The 22555-nt window shown below is 38.9% G+C and overlaps 1 protein-coding gene across 2 annotated transcripts in view; it reads right to left on the bottom strand.

The window, feature by feature from the left end:
- calcr (calcitonin receptor) overlaps window positions 1-22555 on the bottom strand; it is a 57705-nt gene that overhangs the window by 20804 nt on the left and 14346 nt on the right. The window contains exons 2-12 of one of the 2 annotated variants that reach the window (XM_034240858.1): window positions 8516-8583; window positions 5620-5767; window positions 5272-5379; window positions 3567-3652; window positions 3307-3466; window positions 3114-3224; window positions 2878-2990; window positions 1291-1363; window positions 1043-1153; window positions 683-795; window positions 62-227 (exon numbers count right to left, since the gene is read on the bottom strand). In XM_034240858.1, coding sequence (XP_034096749.1) covers window positions 62-227; window positions 683-795; window positions 1043-1153; window positions 1291-1363; window positions 2878-2990; window positions 3114-3224; window positions 3307-3466; window positions 3567-3652; window positions 5272-5379; window positions 5620-5767; window positions 8516-8560 — 1234 coding nt within the window. In that variant the 5' untranslated portion in view covers window positions 8561-8583. Of the gene's footprint in view, window positions 1-61; window positions 228-682; window positions 796-1042; window positions 1154-1290; window positions 1364-2877; window positions 2991-3113; window positions 3225-3306; window positions 3467-3566; window positions 5201-5271; window positions 5380-5619; window positions 5768-8515; window positions 8584-22555 lie in introns of those variants that run through there. The other variant, XM_034240859.1, reaches the window with a different exon arrangement.

Genomic DNA, 22555 nt, shown 5'->3' with positions numbered 1-22555 from the left:
AGAAAGTGAGACGACCACAGAGGTTAAAGATGGCATGATGAGTGCTAGATCATATCTCTACCTGATTTGTTATAAGGTGTATCTCGACGCATTCTCTCGATGCAGTTGTACTGGCTGTCGAGGATCTTCTTTCTCACAACTTCCTGTTCCTCTGGGTTAACCATGGGGCCGACTGTGGCCTCTTCAGCAGTCAGTATCTCAGTTTCCCCTGAGAGTTGTGCGGCTGCCTTTTAGACAGACACACAAACACAAAGTCAATATCAATCAGGACCAAACAGTGGCTATGGGAAAGAAAACTTGACAAGTTGCATTTAATTGCAAAAATGTGCTTATCCTTTTTCTCTTTTGAGAAGAAAGAAAGAAATATGACCGCAAACTCTGACGATCAATGCAGAATCACATAACCAACGCAAAACTACATTCATATTTTCTAACACCCTTATAGCCGAGCAAAACATGATTTACTATTTTGTTTCTTTTCAATCTCTAATTTATTGATGAAGTGAAATCATATTGAGTTGGAATTATAATTTTTTCGACTATCAGTCATCTTCCTTTCAGGCTATGAAATGCAGAAAAACCACAGAAGTATAAACTGAATTACTGAGAATCTCTTTGAAAAATCTGTACGGTATATATTGGAAGCATTGAGTAGTTATTACAGTAAATCAGGATACATTACCTTCAACCGATCCTTAGTGTTGACAGCACAGAGAGTATCATTTGTCCAAGTCTTATTGCTCTCTGGATGGTGAAACCACTGGCCGTCTTCTCCACAGTACTTATTAGCCTTTTCTAAGAAGAAAAATAACGTGATAAATATACTAATGTTAAACATTTCTATACATTTCCACTTTTCTATGAATCTGAGTAGCCATAAACGTTAGTCCCATTAGATTTACTTTATAATCATCAAAGCAATTTCAGAATCAGAAATCCTTTATTTGAACTGCAGTGGACAAATGAACGGTTTAGTCGATCTTCTTTGCAAACAGGACAATGTGGTAGAAAAAGGGATGAATTATTTAGACATACTGCTCACCTGTGTGGTCAAAGTCAAACATGTAATCGGGGCAGTTCTGCGAGGCGTATGTTCCCGCTGGAGTGTCGTCCCAACACAGCCAGCCGTCCCAGTTACGACTGCAGTGCAACCCTGAAGCATCGACAGAGAAAACACAAAATCATAATGAAAAATGTTTCCTGGCTGCTATTTCCCAAAATCCTCATCGTGGTAATATCACATGGATTTACAACAAAATAACAGTGAGACTCATTGGACAGTTTTAGTACCTGACTTGTTATAAGGTGGGTCTCGATTTATTTTCCGGAGGCATTTGTATTCGTACTCAAGCATCTTCAGTTTCTGTAAACAATAACAACAAAATATGTTACAACATTGGATAACATGGTTTAGACCAGTGGTTCTCAACTGGTCAGGCCTCGGGACCCACTTTTTCCTTAGTCAATAGATCGCGATCCGACATTTTTAACCACTCAAATCTATTCAACAAAAAATCCTGCAGTAATATATACGCTTTGCAGCATACAATATTAATTAAAGTGAAGTACAGTGCATATATCCCTTATATCCCTTCACAGAACAAAATAATGCTTTTAAATAAGGTTTAATGAGATGATGGAATCAAAGCTGAACTGTGTAACATAAAAAGGCACACGTGCTGAAAACCTATACCCCAGAAGGGGGGTCTGGGGGGATTCTCCCCCAGGAGATTTTTTGAAATACTAACATATAAACTACACATTCTGGTACACTCTGAGAAGAAAATAAAATATTAATTAATAATATTTTATGCCATTGTTTGTTTTTCACTTTGTTCTGACAGCTGAACTTGCTGCTCCACACAGAGAGAAGAGTAAAGAGGAGATAGTCTGTGTGAAATAGTTTAAATTGTGGGTAAGGGTAGATAGCTCCCATTGTTCTGTGACCTGTCAATCATCAAACCGGGGTCATATTTCATTATGTGTTCATTTTTATCTGAAGTTGTACCCATGGATGTATAAAGAATAGTTCTACCGCTAAGTTATTCTCCGTGGGGACTTCCGGCAACAATCTTGATTCTGATTGGCCAGAAGACTCGAAAAAACATCAGCAAAGATGTTTTATTGAGAAGATGATCACTACGTGACAGAAGTTTTCAAAACCGTTTATGGTCTCCGGTACATTCAGTCCAACGCCGACGCACAGCGTTAGAAAATCGGGCCTTCAAAATAAAAGTTTGACTTTTTCTCCCAAAAAAAAAAAAAAAAAGGATTTTTTTTTTTCACTAACACACTCGAAACGGGTCCGTAACCCACTTTTGGGTTGCGACCCACCAGTTGAGAACCACTGGTTTAGACAATTTGAGAAAGGGAGATTTGATTCCTGATGAGCAATACTCCTTTTTAGTCTAAGGTCTGGGTCAAACCATAGACTGTATATATAAAGGGTCAAACTTGAAAATAAACTGCAATAATGTTTCAAAGAACGCAGAGAGAGATCTTTATTGCTATCAAATTAAATCTCAGTAGGCAAAGCAAAACAAGACAGTTGTATACTTATAAGAAAACATTTCAGAAGTGGAGTGCTACCTATATTTATTTTGAGGATGAGCAATGGCACAAGTAGCATTATGTTGTCATAACACTGCAAAACTGTGGCTCTTTGTTACAGAAGAACACTGTGCTCATCCTGTTTACTACATTTTTGGAGGCCACTCATACGATTGTTGTGCCAAATTGTTATATTCCATTATTCTGTAATTGCAGAAAAGACTACATGCCCTGAATTTGCAGAAAGAATAAGCAGCATTGAGGTTTTATGCATAATCTGAACAATAAATACACAACAGAAAGTGTATTTTGTCAACAATACTTTACCCTCAGTCTCTTCTCATGGTTGGTGGTACAGAGTGTATAGTTGGTCCGAATAATGCTGGACTCAGGACGGTGGAACCACCGACCGTCCTCGGCACAGAACTTTGTTACCTTTTCTGGAAAACACAATTACGTGATTAAATCTAATTTCTTGAATTACTGTCAACATATAATTAAAGGTGAATTTGTCTTGCCAGGGTAACACGATAGCAACAGAGCAGCAAAGTCTCTCCGCCCACCTGTGGGGTCAAAGTCACCAAAATAATTGGGGCAGTTTTGTGAAGCGTGGGTTCCTGCTGCGGTGTCCTCCCAGCACAGCCAGCCATCCCAATTACGACTGCAGTGCAGGCCTAAAAAAACAGCAAAAAACGTTACAGGCCGTTTGTTCATAAGTTTGTCCGGCGTGAAATTAGAGTTACACTTAATAGCTACCTGATTTGTTATAAGGCGGATCTTGCTTAATTTTCTCTGAGCATTTCTTTTCATTCTCAAGGATCATTTTTTCCATAACACTGCCTTTTTCTGCATTAAGCGCTATGGACTTTGTGGTCGGCTCTCCAGGCGCATCCAATAAAAAATGGGGAACTTCCGTCTAAGAAATATGAAGATAGTTCAGTGTGATAATGAGAGCACAGAGCAGCTAAAGCTAGCACCATCTCATTCTTATATTACTTAAAGCGAAAGCAAAATACCTCCAATTTGCTCTTTGAAGCTGGTTGACAATTGGACCCAGTCTCGACCCAGTTACCAAATTCGGCACAATATTTGGTCACTTTTTCTGTAAAAAAAGAATAACATGCAATGACTTCACAATTGAATACTCCATTGATGATTCACCTAAAAGCTTTACCTTATTAAAAAGCAAATGATTGCTTCTGTTTGATGTTCATGTCCAGCAGAGAACCTCTTATTTTCTTTGTTCTGCCTTTTTCTCCAGCATCAATCCAACACATAAATTGGATGCTGAATGTGATTAATGTAACATGGCACCCATCATCAAACGTTATGTCAAACAGAAAAAAATCCCTTTTTTTCTGGCAAATTCTCAAATCTCGGCTCCGGCTTGAAACCACATGTAGTGTAGGTCTGAATGAGATCACATCGTCCTGACAACAGCAGCCTCAGCCTAGTCATCTCCGACAGCTCATCAACTGTTCAGCATCCTCTTCCAACTGTACGTCTCTCCCAGAAGCCTCATATCAGCACCATCAGTTTTCAAATAAGCAGCCACAAGGGGACACTTAACGTCACAGGCATTTTGGGAAGATGCTTTATGAGTCTACAAAAACACTTCTCATTCACATTATCTCTCCCCATCTATCTCTCGGACTCTTTCTTTTTTTGTAATCCTTCTTTTTTTTAAAAGTTTCTCTTCATGTACCCTTCAGTCCTCTTTGTCCTTTTCCTCACCCCCCTCCCCTCCATCATATTGCATCTCCTAAATCAGACATGACTGCACTGTGGATTTCTCAAACTAGACATTATTGGGCCATGCATTCCTCACAATGTAACAAATGCTCATCCCGCAGTCCCACAGTCAATTTCAATATGAATACATATGTTTCCATTTATTCTGATTGATAGAACACAATGGACTAATGAATTACCTTGAACTGGATTTCACGAGAATACAGTCTGTAATTGTTCAAAACAAATCACAGTTAAAATCGGAAAGAGAGCTAGTTTATGCTAAAAGCTAAGAACATTGATGCGTTCAAGTTCAAACAATTAGGATTGGGCACATTTTAAGGTATGATGTTGTGTTCAATTGCAATCTTGTAAAATCGAACAGTTGGCAAGAAATTTGAATGAATCAGTTATTGAGAGATGTACTGAAAGTGTTGTTTGTATTGCCATGTGTTATCTGAGTGAATCAATGAATTTGGATAGTTAATACTTTTATAAGGATTTATTTAAAAAATCTTCCTTTTAAAATCTATACTGTCTAACATAAATCATATCTGCTGAGGACATGATGCGGAAAATGCAATTACTTTATGCACTTTAGTCAGGGACACTTACATTATAATGCGGTTAGATTTGGTAGAAAGGAAGCCAAAATAATCTAAAGTTTCTTAGAAGTATAACTTCTGCCTCAAGAGGGCATTCATTGGACATTCCCAGTCAGCTTGCAGGCTCACAGCTGACGAACAAAAGCTTAAAATTCAGGGCTCAGCATAAAAACGTTCTGTTGACCGGCACACATACAATACAAAATCGAATCGTCCAAGAGTCTTCAAGCCCCATGCTGGCCATTGGAGCTCTGTTCATACAATCAGCCCCATGACCTCCATCACACAGAAGATTTGATCGTTTCCTCTGTTTCCTGCTGACATTAAAACCAAAGTTCAAGAGTCTTGTTTTCTAATGTTGCCAGAAGTGAACATCTCTTCTTACCAGTCGGGTCCAGGTCAAGGTGATCTGGACAGTTTTGTGTTACTGACGTCCCAGCTGGAGTCTCATCCCAGCATAAAGAGCCATCCCACATACGGCCACAGAACGTACCTTGAAAGGAAATAGAAAAAGAAGAGAAAATGCACCGAGTGGGTTATTACCAACACATATTTTCTGTCTTTTGTTGTAACACAAGTTCTCTACAGCTACAGCAACACTACCATTACCTTTAACAAGAATAACAACAGTAATCTGCTCTCATCCACCGCCTTACAACATTATTACACCTGGGATGTTCTCCAACAGGTAATCAATTTGGCCTCAAGAGGACTTAAATGATTCTGGCCTCACCGGTTCTGTTCTCTTGCTGGTCTCGGTTGGACAGCTTAAGACATTTATATTGATCCTGGCTCACCGCCTGGTCCTGTCCATCTGTCAAGCTAAGCCCAGGCCTGAGTGATGGGTCTGAGATTGACTCAGCAACTCCAGCCACCCTGCGCTGTGGAGACAACATGAGGGGTGAGAAGAAAGGGGGGGGAAACATGTTTGACTTGGAAAACAGTATGCTGTGTAGATAGGGACTTGTTAGTGAGTTTGTTGTGTGTTTGCTGATTTGATCATAAATGCATTGACTGTAAGCATAAATATTATTTTTGATGATGTTGGCTACATTTATAAAGATTCCCAGTCTTATCAGGCTTAGACATGCACCCTTACTAAAGATAAGATGAAATGAAAGAATAAGCATGTAAAGTGTTTGAAGCTTCTTCAAAGCTGTTCTGATAAGGATTTATCTACACGGTACATGTAACCAATTAAAGTGTGTTTGGAAGATCACAAAACGGTTAAGAATCTGATTTCCTTCAAATTAAACGTATCTCTGCTCTATTGTTAATATTTGCACGTTGCATTAAAAAGGAAGAATCTTTGAGTGTGAAATGCTGATTTTGATAATGCTTCTCACTGAAGGATAAAAAGCCCATTTTGGTCTGACTTATCTCGTAAATCTTTTAAATGTAAGCCTCTCAGAGAACCAGGCTCATGCACTTGCATTTTTTGAATTATTGAAGGTATTTTCAGACTTTGCATGTCGGATTGTCTCCACATGTTTTGTCACATTAAAATACAAACCTTGTTCCCCTTGTGTCTTTTAGCAGGCAAATGGAATTCCCGTAAAACCAAAATAAAATTCTTACCTGTCTGAAAAAGGCTTGTAAAAAGGCAAAACACCGATACAGTGACTTTTGTGAGAATGCCGATGTCCCATGTAGCAGTTTAGCAGCCGTACATATGATGTCACTCCAAACACTGAAGTAAATGACGTCATACATACGACCACCAGGCCACCACCAATATCAACAGATGAGAAAATAAAGATGTACTCTGAGGACTCTTCTCACCTGTTACATTTCACGTTTCTTCTTAAATCAACATATGACAAGAGCGATCATAAGAGAAAGTACAGAAACATAAAGCAGAACAGCACAGGTATATCAGGCATACACCATTGGCAGGGATACTATTCTGGACCTCAATGTCAAGTTTGATGCTGAACAGCAAAGGAAATTCAAACTTCACACCGACACCGAGGGATAGTGGAACAACCGTTTTTTCCATAAGGGACATTGATTCATGATAAATACCTCAGCACTAAAAGCTTCAGCCTGTCAGAGACAAGTCAAATATAATCTCTGAGCTTTCCAACATGGTGTTGAAACTTCCATTTATTACAGAAACCTCATTAAGCAAATAGGTGTGCTGTGATTTGTAAAGAGAACCGCAAGTCCATTAAAAACACATTTGGAAGTGTGATTTATTTAATTAGCAACCCTTCAGCAACCCTTCATTAGGCAGATCAGTATCTTTTTTTAATTAAATAACATGGTGCCAAAGTGTGAAATATTACGTTTCTGTTAACATATTTGACTGATGATTGCAACACCCCTATTAAACCCATTGATATAATTTCTCAAACACTCTATGCCCCGTGTTAATATGACTCAACCCTTAAAACTCATTACATTTCGTTGGCAAGCAACTCAGATGAATACTGCACATTTGGTGGGCACAACACATCAATTCCTACTCCAACCCTCAATACCCTGACATTAAATTCAGGATTTAGGTAATGCTTAATGTTCTAGGTGTATCATCGCAGGAACGTCAACAACTCTCTTTGATTTGGTTATATTTGTATGAAAGGGGCATAGCAAAAAACTATAAATGTGGATTTGGCAGAGACTTTTATTTTGAAGGGTACAGATCAAACTTTCGGTGTTACGTTTTTAAATTCTCTAACTATTTCAAGATGTTTTCACTGGATCAGATACTGTATATCGGAATGTAGAATATCCAAACCTATTAAAACATAAACAAATTTGCTGTAACAAGAAGGTACATTTTAGTTTATCTTAATGTTACATGCATTGTACAACCGTTAACGCTTCTCCTTTTTAAAAGTATATTTTAGGGCCGCCGTTGACATCAGTTGCCAGAGGTCTAAAGTCATTGTAGCCTTAATTTTTTACATGGTTAGGTTAATCGGAAGATGTATTTGTTGAGGCATGTTTTATTGAATGTTGTCATGTGGCTTGCATGACTAAAGTGCACTGTTGTGACCATGTTGATAGTGCGGGGAATTATGCCACACTGTACACTTTTTAATAGGCACATGGAGCATTTATGAAGCCTATGAATGCTTCCTCTTTGTTTGCATGGAGGTTATGCCGATGCTATTTCTGACACCTTGCAATACATATCTGGAAGAAAGTCCCAGAAGTACCACAGATGCACAATACAACACAATCCAAAATTATAAACCCACTACTATAATTCGATATAAGTGCATTACAAACATTTCAATATTATGTAAATAAACATACCATCTTTAAATACAAATATCAGCTGTGTTTTATCTGCATACAATAGAGCAGATATAAGAACATGCAGATATAAGAACATGCAGACACGTGCAGTCAAAAATCACATATTCTTTCTTTGGGGTCATTCAAGTTTGTAATGAACAAGCAGAGCTTTAACTATAATTATCAATTATTAATGGTAAGTGAAAATTAATCATGAGATGTTTTGCTGAGAAAGAAAACCACTAGACCTCAACATATTACATGTCCATTTAATGAAAATGGAATGCTATGTTTAAACACACGTGTGCAGCATACATAATAGGCGGGAAAATAATAGTATGTTTGATTTACAGCACTCCTTGAATGCAAAAATAAGAGCTTACCACAAGGACAAACCAAAGGATCCAAAGGGAGCCCGCTACCTTCATATCGTCCTCTCACAGGCGAGTCCCTAGAGAGAAAGAAAAGAATAGCAAGTTACAACTAACAGAAAACAAGTTGTCTACCGTGAAAGTGACTGACTGAACAAACAGATGGCTGTTTCAAATCGGGATTATGTTCTCTGGAGAAAACAGAATCAGCAATCCTTAATCTAAAAAATGCAAAACACTGCAGCAGAGGCATCGCAGTTAACGGCATTTTGCATTTCTCCATTATGTGAGTGTTTGTATTTGAGAGATGGGGAGAAAGTGTACCCATTGATATGTAAATCGTCATAAAAGAGTAACGTTATATTGTGTGAGCAAAAGAGGAAGAAGAAAGACAGAGAGACCAAAATAGTTGATAGTCATTAATTATCTCCAGCTGAGACTCCACTTTTGCAGGATGGCAGCAGCAGATCTGCCAGTTTAGAAACTGAGTGCATGTGAGATTCAAATTCACATCGGTTCTCTTTGCGTTGGCTCAGAGAGTCTCCGTTGGAAGCCCATCACTCCACAGTTTGAACAGTTAGGATGACCTAGAAGTTGTTTTCCACACCCCACAGAGGAACCATGGGGCAGGCTTTTTAGCAGATAGACATCCTATAAGTCACCGTGAAAGGTTGATGGATAGTAGGCCTGTTAGTGTTGGCTTTAAGACAAACACTGATGGTAGGCTACTTAGAATTGGGATGACAAATAAAATTGAAACTGCATCTGCCAAGAATTTAGGCTAGGAGTGCTGACTGCTAACCAGAGAACCCTTGAATTCCCCACATATTTCCTATTCGTTATTGATAGTACAAAGATTACTATTATTATCATTTATGCTAGACCCAGATATCATCTGTAGAAAACCACTTCTAATTCTCTGTCCTACATCCTAATATATACCTACCCACTATCTCATTTGCATACATTCAAGTGAAGTCTAGATTGAAGTGTTAATCTATAGGTTATGGACAGGAAATTAATTGGCTGCATTTTTTGTGTCATTTTTCACAGGAATATCAAACAATACCTGGTTCAAGCTCATAAGCTATGATGTGTGGCTTTTCTTTGTTTCCCTGTAAATGTAACATATGACTTGAAGAAAAAAACTAAACAATCTGAAAACATCACCTTGGATAACCGTCATTTCCTGACGGCTGTGCTGAATTGTTTGAGATCTAGAATTCACCAACATCTTTTTATTGTCAATTTAAGTGCATTTCCCCCTCAATCTCATTCCAGACTGAATCGAAGACTCCATCTTTTCAGCCCAAAAAGTATTTCCTGTTTATCAAAAGACTATAATGTATGGATCCGACATGCTGGAAAGCTCAGTCAAGGACGCAGCCACATCTCTTATTTGAAAAGAGGTAGAGAAGAAACAAAGAAAAACACATAAAAACACCATTCAGAGACGAGGCGATAACAGAAGGAAGAAGATGGAAAAATTGATCCCAAAATGCCGTCTAGGAAGAGAAGATCTATACAAACTATCATCATGCCAGAGCTTTGAAATCACACAAGTCAATTATGACCTCTGGGTGTGCATGAGCGAGTAGATTTGTCTCAAAATGGGATATTCTGAAAGAGACATGTTTCGGCACAAATGACATCAATTTGAGCTTTCAGTTAAAAGTTTTTCTATATTACTAGGGGGATAATAAGGACGCTTAGTGTTAGATGAGAAGATTGTCTGATGTCTATACACTAAATAGATCAAGTCAGCAGATGGCTTGCATATTTTATCATGTCCTGATCCATATTCTCCTTTGTTGTTCATTCATTAGTTCATTCAAGGATTTTTTGGTTTATTTTCTTCTTCTGGCTATTCTTCCTGCATTTGTGTGCTTTTCCGCCATTTTCTTATTTTCTGCACCACTGTGATTAGTGGGGGGGCATGTGGCGCAGTGGAATAGTGCGTTGGTGTTCGGATCAGGGGAGCACAGGTTCAAACCCCACTGCAGTCAGCATGTCGATGTGTCCCTGGGCAAGACACTTCACCCCAAAATGGCTCCTGTGGGGATTATCCACAGTATTGAGTATGTAAATCGCTTTGGATAAAAGCGTCTAAGTAACATGTAATGTAATTAACCGCCACATAAGTCCATCACATGTATTAGCCCAGTCCTTTTGTTCATTTAGATCCGTTTGCCATGACCTTGTCTTTTTGTCTTGCCTGTCTTCTCAAATCCATGCCTGCAATTTCAATGAAATCATTACATGTTCTCGCTGCCTCAGCATCTGTATCTGCGTCTGCTACCTGCACACCAAACTCTAACAAGGTTAGCATGACGACTGGACGCATGGGGGAAACAGCTATGCAGGTTTTGTCTAAAAAAACACATCTGCTGGTGATGACAGGAATCTTGCACATTTCAGAAAACCTTCATAGGAACACATTTGAAAAGTGCAATCACTGGCACGTCATTAATATGTGAAGTTAAACAGGTGACATTAAAAAATCTACGGTATGGGAATTGTGTCTCTTTGGTTGAATTGGGGAAGGAATTGGGATTTTTATTTTATAGCCACCATTAATCCCTGGAACATTATAACACACTCTCAGTCCATCAATAATATATTTGGCAACAGAAAGTTCCTCATTTGAATATCCCTGCACATGAGACAGTTTACCCCAACCTACAAGCTATATTTGACTTTCAGCAAGAAGATGTAAGTCTTTCTGCCTAACCCATTAGTTCTTCATACCTCTCCAGACAAAGTCCCGACGGCCTTTTTGTGGGCCATTAGGTCCAATGCGATACGATCAGTAAGGCTTGAAGCATATGTAGCTTGCTACCCCATATGGAGAAGACAAGGGAAAAGCACTTAACAGAATGAGTGCATAGTATATGTGAATGAAGCACTCTCCAGGAATGCTGCTCAGCATCAAGTTTATTGAGGATCAAGTAAAAAGTAAATCTGTTGTAATGGGGGATTTAAAAAGAGACTGCTTTTGCAACATTAATTACTGCTTGGATACTAAACCACTTGGGAAACAAAGACATGTTAATAAGTGTGTAGTTTTGACTATAAATAAGCACTGACTGTGAAAGAATGGTTTCTGTTTTAGATGTGCTTGTGAAAGTGTGCCCTTGAACCGACATTCTTTCAGTTTGAAAAGCTTTTTTTTCCTGGAGTACTTTGTAAAGGTACACAATGGATTTGTGATGGTCATTCAAAATGATTGAAATGATTTCTTTGTACAATCCACCTTTCACCTGCCTCCATATTCTCTATTCTATTTGGTTGTCAAATGCAATACCTATAATTTTAACACAAAGTACATTTGAACTTTAAGTAATGCAAAAAACTTTGAAATATGTTTTTGCGGAGGACTTATACATTTCATTCAAATAGACATATCGCCTTGGGCTTCTTTTGTTGTTCCCAGAATGTCTATAAAATTGGATTACATTGTCCTGATTTTATCATTGTTATTATTCATGTGATGCTGTCTCTTCTCTCCCAGCTCTTTTTCTTACTTTCCTCCTCAGTTTACCCCTCATCCTTTCTCCTTCTTCTCTAGACGTGGTTACATCACTCTGACAGCAGCAGACGGAGCCACCCGTCTCTTCTCTTTCTCGCAGTGAGCGGTCCAAGCGCGGTGCCAACACAGATTTGTGCTGACATCACATCAATGATTGAGGATGCAGCACCTAAATAACCCCCTTCCCCTCCACCCCCCTTACCGTCTCACCACTTCGGAGCCCATCACTCAGGCTGAAGGCTGCAGCCACGCAGACGTGATTTGGCGGCCCACTCCCAGAGCAACGACAAATTCACCGGATTTCAAGTGGATTAGTTTGACAAATGGAAAAACTGTGGACCTTATGCAGAAAGCTGTCATATAAAGAGCAAAATATGCTCAATGATCTACAACTTATGTTAAAGGAGTCTCCCTACTATGACAGGGTTAGGGTTTAACAACTCTACAGCAACACATCCATAATCACACCTCCCATTCAGTGCTGACACCCGGGAAAGCATCCATTGCACTGGATAGAGCCTTCTGGGAGGAATATTCATTGTACAGACATGCATACCATTGATGCATTAAGAGAACTGGATACGGCATTGGAGACGAAACCCATTCATTCTTATGAAAGTTAGTGGCCCATGAATCCAAAAAACGTCAACTTTGAGTACCCACATTTTCTGAATCCATAGAGAAATTGCACTGGCATTTTCTTTAAGTTGCTCCAGGCATCTTGTTCTCTGGCTCAAGAGGGTAAAAAACTCTATTTATTTTTAGGATAATGATTTGATTCAATGATTTAAAATAAGGGCTATTAAAGTGTTTGTACTTGAGGAAAAGTGAAAATATTGCATACTGACGATTGTTATCTTTGTTCATTGAATTTGTTAAAGGAAATCCGGGAAAAATGTAAAAACACTTTTTAACACGATAAAAATAATTTCAAAAATAATATATAGGCCTTTATGTTTATGGAAGGACGTGATATAAATAAATTGTCTCTACTATCAAGTATTCAATGGGAATGCCTGTTTTAGACTCATTTAGTACTTTACAAATCAAAGTACTAAATCATACTGATGGGAAAATCATTTACAAATCAATTTCCGTGCTCAATGGTATGCAACATTGCCCACAATGGACTTATAGAAAATCAGGTTGATTAAAAGGAAAGCGACCATGGTATAAACAGAGCGCAATATTTGACACACTCCACATTTATCATCTCATGCTATATAACATTATATTGCCAACCTCTAAAGTGTTATTACATGTCTGCAGTGATTTAAACCGTACGTCTTCCTCAACACACACATTCAAAATCGTCATGCAAATCTTTGTTAAAAAAAAGAGTCAAAGAACTTTAAGGTGCCAAGCTCATGTGGAGAGCATATTTTATGCTGAGGTGAAACCGGGTAAACAGTGCAATCGGTGAAAGCTCTGCAGCTCAATTTATTTTTGCTTCGCTGGCATTTGTATCCACCTAAAAATAAACAGAATATCAGTCTCTCCAATGTCTGCAAAAGAACAAGCTCGGCTGTACCCTCACATGTATTATTGACCTCCCCCTCCTCACCCGATTCCACTTTCTCTGCATTTCCTTTTTGTTCCTGGCTTCTTTTGTCTTTTCACTTCCATATAGCTTCTGCTCCTGTAATCTATTTCCCCTATCACCTCGTCTCATCTCTCACATCCACCCCCCCTCCCGTCTGTGCTCTGACTCCCGCCCTCCCCTCCTTTTTCTTCTATAATATCCCTCTTTAAACGCTCTCCCCTCTTTCTCTCTCCAGCTGCCTCCTTTCCGGCTACATTTTGATGGCTTTCTCTCCGGACAGATCCAACAGATTCATCAGCTAGGACATCCTTTAAACATTAAACAGGGTCATTTGGTGACACATCATATTTTCATCTAATCCGTCTGAGTCCTGCTCCACGTTTTACTGTAAATGTAACCAACCAGACGAGACACAGAACTAATAAAACGTTACTTTAAGAAAAGCACAATAACAGAAAATGGAAGGATTTATGATTGCTAAGCTTCATGTAACATCACATATGGTGGTTTAAAGTAAAAGTTAGAGACTAATGGTTCTTTTATTTCACAGAGGATAAATGTTTTTTCAAGTCAGAGCTTTGATCCTGGAACAGTCGACAGTATGGGAATGATTAAAGATTGTGGAGTAGATTGGCTAATTTGATGAAAATAGAAATAATGATTTGGTAGAAGAAACATATGTGTGTTTGGTTAATTAAACGATTGATGACAATCAAAATGGGTGTGGGGGGATTGTTAATATATTTACTGTCACATCAAGGGATTGTCTGATAGTTTTAATGTGGGTAGGGGGTTTTACATTATGATCACATTTCTAAAATGGAATACCCTTCACAGTGTTAAAAAATACTCTATTTGGGTGCTCCCATTGACTTAGACAAAACAACTGCAATACCCCTCCCCAAATATCTAAAAGTATGTTCATATTTTAAAGATGAATAATTAAAGAATGGTATTTGTTAACCAAAAATCTCCCTGCCCTGCTCAAACATCTACACTTATAATCCTCCTTGTTTTAAAACCTTTTAATAAAGTATTATTGTACAGTCCCTAACCAATTAACTATGAGCTATTATTAGTTTACAAGTTCTAACTTGCTAGTATAGTTACTCATGACTCCGAAATGAAAAAAGATGATGTACCAGAATACATGTTGTCAAATAAAAAGTGATAAATAACATAATACAAATGTATTCAAAAGAACAACATTTGCAACATTGCTGTGAAGGGATGAGCCTCACTATTTCATTTTGATTTGTTCCGTTCATGGTATGCACAAACTCAACGTATAACAATTATTTACAAAACATGTCTCTGTAAACACGCCATACCCGAAAAGGAGCACTATAATGCTGACCAAAAAATAGTTTGTGATTTACTGTTTTTCATATTCAGAGTGTTTTATTTCTAGAGCATATTCGTATCTATCATATTTATCCATAAGATCCAACTCAGCTGAAGCATAGCATGCCTTTAGACAAGATGTACACAAATAAACACCTTATTTTGCCATGTCAACTTCGGATAGTCTTAACTCATTTGCCACATTTCTGCATTTATTGCTTTTTAATTCAGTAGCCGTTTAATTGCTTTTGATTTTCTGTCAAACCAAATGAGGCCTTGATTTAAAGTGCACATCAAATAGCCTCTCAGTCAATTAGTTTGCAATGCCTCAGCCCTTACTTAAAACGATAACACTTATTGTCCATCAGTTAGTGTTTTTGTTTACTAATGCTTGAATAATTGATTTGAAATCCATGCAGTCTATGTTGATTTCCTTTGTAAAAGCCCAAGACAAAGCGGCTTATTTAGTGATAAGCAAACATCTCAGTGTCCTATTCCCTGTTAGAGTGAAGGATCGCAGAAGGCTGATTTACTGTCTTGGGCATCAACAACCCAAGGATATGTTTATGGTTGACCGGTGGAAGACTAAACAGATTATGACAGGGAAATTAATCTGCATGATGAGTAAACAAATTAAGATGCATCTGAATGCACAAAGCTTTCATCGTCTGGATTGATTGGACCGTTATCTTCTCTAGCATAATGTGGTCCATCTTCAGCATATTTAATTGCAAACACAATCTTCCTAGCTACATGTTGTGCATTCTTAAAAGGTCACCTATTGTGCAAAATCCACTTGTTCCTGTATTTTATACATAAACATGTGTCCCCTCTGTGGAAAGACATTCTGAAAGTTTCAGGAAAAAAGACCCTCTCTCTTGCTGTCCTGATCCATTTATATAAAAACCAGAAAAAAGTCTGAAAATGAGCTGATCAGATTTTGGCCACTTTGTGATGTCATATGGTTTGTTTAGGTTGTGTAACCATTGGCCAATAACCAACCAAGGTAACACCCGCCCCCCTTATCACCTGAATCTCCTCCTAGAGCACCATTGTGTTCTTTTTAACCAAATCTCTGGGCGTGGGGAGTGGCTCCTTATTTTCATCTAAAGTAACAGACAGAGAATCAGCACTTTTGAAACAGGGCTGAAACAGAGGGGATTATGGGATGCTTCAATGCATGATATGTTTTTTTTTTTTAGCCAAACACTTCAGAGACATCTTTTGTATCTGAAACCTATAATATATTGATGAAAAACAGTATAATAGGGGACCTTTAAGCCGTACGATTCTCTAAAATGTGAACGATCATTAACCCCTATAAAGTGGACAATATAGATGTTTTGCTGCAGCTCACCCTAAAGAAGCTATATTGCCTTCAGCATTCAAGTTCAAGCACATCCTTCACCAGTGAAGTGGCAGGAATATGGTTGGAGGCGCTGACGACGGAGAGCATTGTGTTCCCCAGTGTTCCCGCTGTTCAAAACAAGCCGCCTGTAATAAAAAGACTATTCCTGGCCACGTGTAAACAGCTGATTTATACCTGATCTCTAACACCATGACAGCCTATGCTAAAAACTGAAGAGGCACATAGGGGAGACAGAGATTGGTTGGATTAATTAGGATAGGAAACATGAATAGCAGTGAAACAAGACTCTGGTTGATATAATGTTGTCATAGTCTAGGCTTCACCCAGATAAATTAGCCTAATGTTTCTGGTATTACTGGTATTGACTCTATTCAAGGTCTTGAAGATCTTTTGCAAATTGGTGTTTTTCAGTGTTTGCCAGGCAGACTAATGGGAACCGTCCTACTGTTTCCCTCTTTACGACTGCATGGAACAGGTTGGAGCGCTCGCAGACACTTTTCAACTCTTACAGCTAATAATTTAATTGTGGTTAACAACCTTAGGTGTGCCCATGCATCTTGGTATAATGTGTTTTTTTTTACTGTGAGGTAAAATCTCATCGTGAACCGGGTTTTTCCATTTCTGTAATGTCCCTTGATGAGCCTAACGTTGGCATCATAGTAGTTTCAAAATGCTGGGTTTTTGATTCAGCTCAATTTTTTATTTATTAATAGAGATTGATGGAATGAACCAATCTCAGTGCGGTCTACTTACTAAACCCTTACCAACGATTTGTCTGAAACAACTCTGGAAACGTTTTGTTGTGTAATCTACTGTACATCCCTCATCATTTTGTATAGTTCTTCTAAAGCACAAACCGTTATTTAATTGAACAAGTATTTTGAGTTATAGAAACAAGAAAATGCAGCAATGAAAGACTTGCTCATCAACATCTCAGCACAGCAATTATTTGGCTGCATTAAATCAATTAATGCGGTCCGTTTGGCTTTGGAAAAAAGTCTGGTTAAACTTGCTAAAACTTTGTATGGGCTTCAGTGGAAGCAGAAATGAGTTGTGAAACAACATTGAAATATAACATTTTAAAGTTATTTGGTCAGATGTTTAGCTAACAGTTGCCTATTTACACATCCAGCAGATGCAATGCAACATAGATTTAGTTGTCTTTTAGGTCACCTGATGAATGTAAGTAAATCTAATACTTACTTTTCTTTCTCTATTTTTGGTCTCCACCAGCTCCTCAGGGAAATGTCCAGCTAATTGCTCCATTATGTTCTTTGGATTACTGTAACTTTGAATGTCAGCTGTCTGATGCTGAGCAGGTAGCGTGCAGTGTTTTCGTTTTGTTTTTTGTTTTAAATGAAAACTACGGAGCCCCCCTGGTGACATTGGTGAGAAAAATATTAATACGTGGCCACGTATTAATAATGCGTGGCCACGAGTTAATAATGCGTGGCCACGAATTAGTTATTACGTTCCCACGCATTAGTAATTCGTGGGAACACAATAATTATTACGCAATAATTAAATCCAGATAGTCTATAGAAACTGATGACTGAGTGACAACAAGTCGAGTAAAGTTGGAACGATATTGGCAGATTCAGATTTCACGGATCAATAACTCATGAACCAGGTGGAGGGATTATATCTCTTCGCTGGCCTGGGAGCGCCTTGGGATCCCCCAGTCAGAGCTGGTTGATGTCGCCAGGGAAAAGAAAGTTTGGGGCTCTCTGCTGGAACTGCTACCCCCGCGACCCGATCACGGATAAGCGGGAGAAGATGGATGGATGGATGGAATAACTCATGAACAAAACGTTGTTCAGACACAAATGACGTCTCCTAAGTACCGTGGTAAGGTTGACAACGAACTACAATCACATTTTGATCAAAAAAAGCCAATACGTGCTGTCCTCCAAACTGGAGACATTACATTGGTCTCTATCTGCAGCCGGAGAAGAAACGTGTGCTCAGGGACCGTCTGCAAAGTGCAACTCCGAAAAAAGAGAATACAATAATATTCAATCACTTCACTATTATACAGTATATTTCTACCAAACTCACTACACACATCAATAGTCTCGTGTTGCTCATACTACAGCAGAGAGTTTGGAAGAATGTGCTTTTGAATAATTTTGGTGAATATTTATAGTGTAAAATCTTCAATAAATATGGCATCATCTTCAATAACGTTACTATTATACAGTATAAATATTCACCAAAATTATTCCAAACCATATTCTTCCAAACTCTCTGATGTAGTATGAGCAACAGAAGACTATTTATGTGTGTAATGAGTTTGGTAGTAATATACTGTAGAATAGTGAAGTGATTGAATATTATTATATTCTCTTTTTTCGGAGTTGCACTTTGCAGACGGTCCCTGAGCACTCGTTTCTTCTCCGGCTGCAGACCGATGTAATGTGTCCAGCTCGGAGCGAGGACGGCGTATATTGGCTTTTTTTGATCAACATGTGATTGTAGTTCGTTGTCAACCTTACCACGGTATTTAGGAGACGTCATTTGTGTCTGAATAACGTTTTGTTCATGAGTTATTGATCCGTGAAATCCGAATCTGCCAATATCGTTCTAACTTTACTCAGCTACGTTTCAAACCGTGCATTTTCAGCAGCCGAATCAACTAGTGCCTTTTGCTAAGGATGACACTGTGCTTAACTGCAAGGGATTGCAGAATATCATTATAATTCATACCCAAATGAAAATCAAATCAAATCAAATCAAAATGATCCATGCTTCGTGATAATAGCCGTAGCCTACGGTACAGAGTTTAGCTAGTGTTGTCTATGGTTGTCACTCAGTCATCAGTTTCTATAGACTATCTGGATTTAGTTATTGCGTAATAATGATTGTGTTCCCACGAATTACTAATGCGTGGGAACGTAATAACTAATTCGTGGCCACGCATTATTAATTCGTGGCCACGCATTATTAATACGTGGCCACGTATTAATATTTTTCTCACCAATGTCACCAGGGGGGCTCCGTAGAAAACAGCTGCCTGATGACCCAAAAAACAGTGCTAAGAGACTGTTGAGACACAACCAAATCTAGCCGTAAAAACTAAATAATAAGTTGAAAGATACATTCTGTGGAGTTGTAGAGCAGGAAGGAACTGCAGTTGGTTGAGTTTTCCCACCCTTACCCTTATGAGTAGTTGTGTGTTTAAAATACATATATATATAGCCTAGCTTAATTAAAATAATAACTGAAGTCAGGAGGAAGAATTATACGCTTTTGGACGCCAAAAGCAAACCCCTCCCTGGGCTCAATGACATGGTCCATATGCATCCTGGCAGGACCTGCACCCATTATTCTTTGCTTTTTGCAAACGTCTTCCTCTCCAGCCACTTCTCTTCCTCTGCTTGCCTCATAGGTTACAGTCACGGTGGTCTTAGTATTAATCCTAGGAGGGACCACCAGGATCTAGAATAGGATCTGCCGCAGACAAATTTACAGCTAGATCAACCGACTGCAGTCCAGCTTCGGTTCATTCACACAAGCTTCTTCACTTCTCTTTGCTGATGAGTTGCAGATATGCAGTTTCTATCTTTACTTTGGAGAGTTAATTTTAAGGCCATAGTTTATCTACACACAAGACAACAGAAGGTGTGGGTTTTAAGAGAAGTTTGCTTTACAGGAGCTGAGGCAGATGCTCTGAGGTTGCATTATAGGAAATGTTGGATCCCATACTACAAACTTAAAACACTATATCTTGAATATATATTTGTATAATGTAGTAATTATTTAGTTGGTTTATAAATTCCCCAATAAAAAGCGATTTATTATCAGAGATTATTTCAGGTTTACACATACTTCATTCTGCTTTGCTTCTGAAAATGGTGTTACTATTCTATTTTGGGCTACAGCAAAACTGCTACACAATCACCTGCCTTTATTTTTCCAAGAGCAGCAAATCTGCCAATCAACATCATCACACAATATAATAATTAGATGTTCAACAGCGTCTGCCAATGTCACAGCCTGGCTAACAAAAGAAAAACACTGGTGTGATTGCTGCTTTCAAAGGCTGATTTGCATACAAGTGATTAATTCATGCTAATGTCACCGCTTCCCGAGGGTTGCTGCTGAAATGGTGTTTTGTTAAAGAGCTAGTTTCATGCCAACATTTCACTTGCTTTGTGTGAAGCAGAGCGGCATTTTGCCAAAATGTGCAGAACTTTTTCACAACATTGCATCTTGAAATATTACTTTCTTATTTCATGTGAGCATTTAACAATAAGCAATCTTGAGAACAGCTGTTTCTTTTATTTTTCAACACATCTATTTCTGTAATACTTGCCATATGTAGCGGTGAGAACAATAGAAACATGATCTACACTATAACACTGCATATTTTAAGCACATTAGTATATTTCATGCAGCATGGTTTATGAAGCTCATTTACAACCAAATGTAGCTGCAGATCAGACTGTCACTGAACATGACAGGATTTCCAATAAGTACAGAGACCACTCAGCTGTGTTGTCAGATTAATTTAATATATCCGCTGCGTTATATAATCCCCTGAATAACATTTTCTCCTCCTGATAGTGGTAAACAAAGGCGTCTGTTTACGAGTGCAGACTTTGTTCTTTCAAATAAGCAGCTCTCTCCCTGACGTCTTCCCACAAAGTTTGTGTTTATTTCCTGGACCGATTAAGTGTCACTTTATACTCGCAGCCTCAGAGGCAGGGAGGACAGCTCCAGGTGCTTGATGACATCTGCCACTGAACGGAGGGTATTTTCCAGGGATCAAAGTCCTTTCATCTGACAACCTTTCCTTTCCCCAACCTCCTTATTTCCTCTTGACATTCCACTGAGTGTGCATCTCATCTGTGAAATAACCAATGACGTTTGTTTGTCTCATTTCCCAAAAGTAGAGGACATATGGTGTGTGCCTTATTACCTCCCAGGTTTAAAAATACCCCAAAACTCTGAAACAATATGTTAAGGTCAGCTTAGTTTTGGAAACTAAGCTAAACTAACCATAATTAATATGGTAATTATTCAGCTTAAAAAGTGCTGGTATGTGAATTTGGTCAACTTTACAGAGCCATGGACTGAAGTCCTCTTGATGTCTGGAGATTTCTGAGAATGCACATTTTTCCCATTTCCCATAAGCCCACGCTTGACTTTTCAAGTTGAGCCCTCAAGAGGTTTCTTCGCTTAAAGAAGATAAAATATTACACCCTCACATTGAAGGCATTACTAAATGCTGAAGGGGATAAAAATGCAGCAGTACGTGCAGAGAGCTGCATGTAGAGGTCAATATGGCTGCAGGGAGCAGCTTGTAGAACCATTAGCAGAGAAGAGGTGCTACAAATCAAGTGTAAAAGATAAGCCCCTCTGGATCAAGGGTCACAATCAGACAGACAATTGATCCTACTGTAGGGGACGAGATCAGCGTTCCCAAGATGCAAGTCAATCCTGCTTCTCAATCTCAATCTCAAAAAGGACTGTTCAAGAAGCGTCACAAAGAAGGAGGCATAATAACCCGGCCACACAAGGACGAAAACGGTCGTTTGCGTTACTGTTTAGTGTCATATAGACCGTTCGCCACACGAGGACGACCGAATACGGCACTAAACGACTGCGGAAACGATAACGGGTCCCAAGGTGGATAGAACGGCATACGCAACGCATGACAACCATGCTTCTTCGCTGCTTTTGTGGAGGAAGTTACAGCGCCACGTACAGGCTCCTGCATATGTACTGCAGCTTGTCCAGCGGTTGGAGCTAAACGGAGCTGTCTCGTGTGGACAGATACTATCCGGATGACTATTGCGTGTGGACGGAAGCTTTTTGGCGATTGCGTTTGCGTTAATCCTATGCGTTTAGCCGTTTTCGTCCTCGTGTGGCCGGGGCTATTCGAAGGGAAATTGATGGCCACCTATTGGAACAACTGATAGCTCTGGGATGTGAATGGAGCCACTTTCTTGACGATAAATCCGGTGGGAGGAAATTACAAAAAGGGTTGACAGGAATAGCTCAGTTCCAGCTGGCACGGCAAAAGCACATCAGAGACACAAAGCACAGTCATTTCACTGGAGGCCTGTAGGGCATATCATTGCTGCGTGATCTAATAAGACTGCCAAATAAAGACACATGCACAGAAACACACTGCATAAATCCCATTTAGTGGATAGAAAATACCGTAGCTTTCTGTAACCTTTTTACAACCGTGTTTTCAGGATAGGGAAATCTTTAGCAGATATGGAAACACATTTCCAAGTAATCCAGGAAGCATTTCCC

Source organism: Gymnodraco acuticeps, unplaced genomic scaffold, assembly GCF_902827175.1.
Source record: "Gymnodraco acuticeps unplaced genomic scaffold, fGymAcu1.1, whole genome shotgun sequence".
In the NCBI taxonomy this organism is placed as follows: domain Eukaryota; kingdom Metazoa; phylum Chordata; class Actinopteri; order Perciformes; family Bathydraconidae; genus Gymnodraco; species Gymnodraco acuticeps.
The sequence above is the reverse complement of the archived record's forward strand: the minus strand, read 5'-3'. Positions and strand labels throughout refer to the sequence as shown.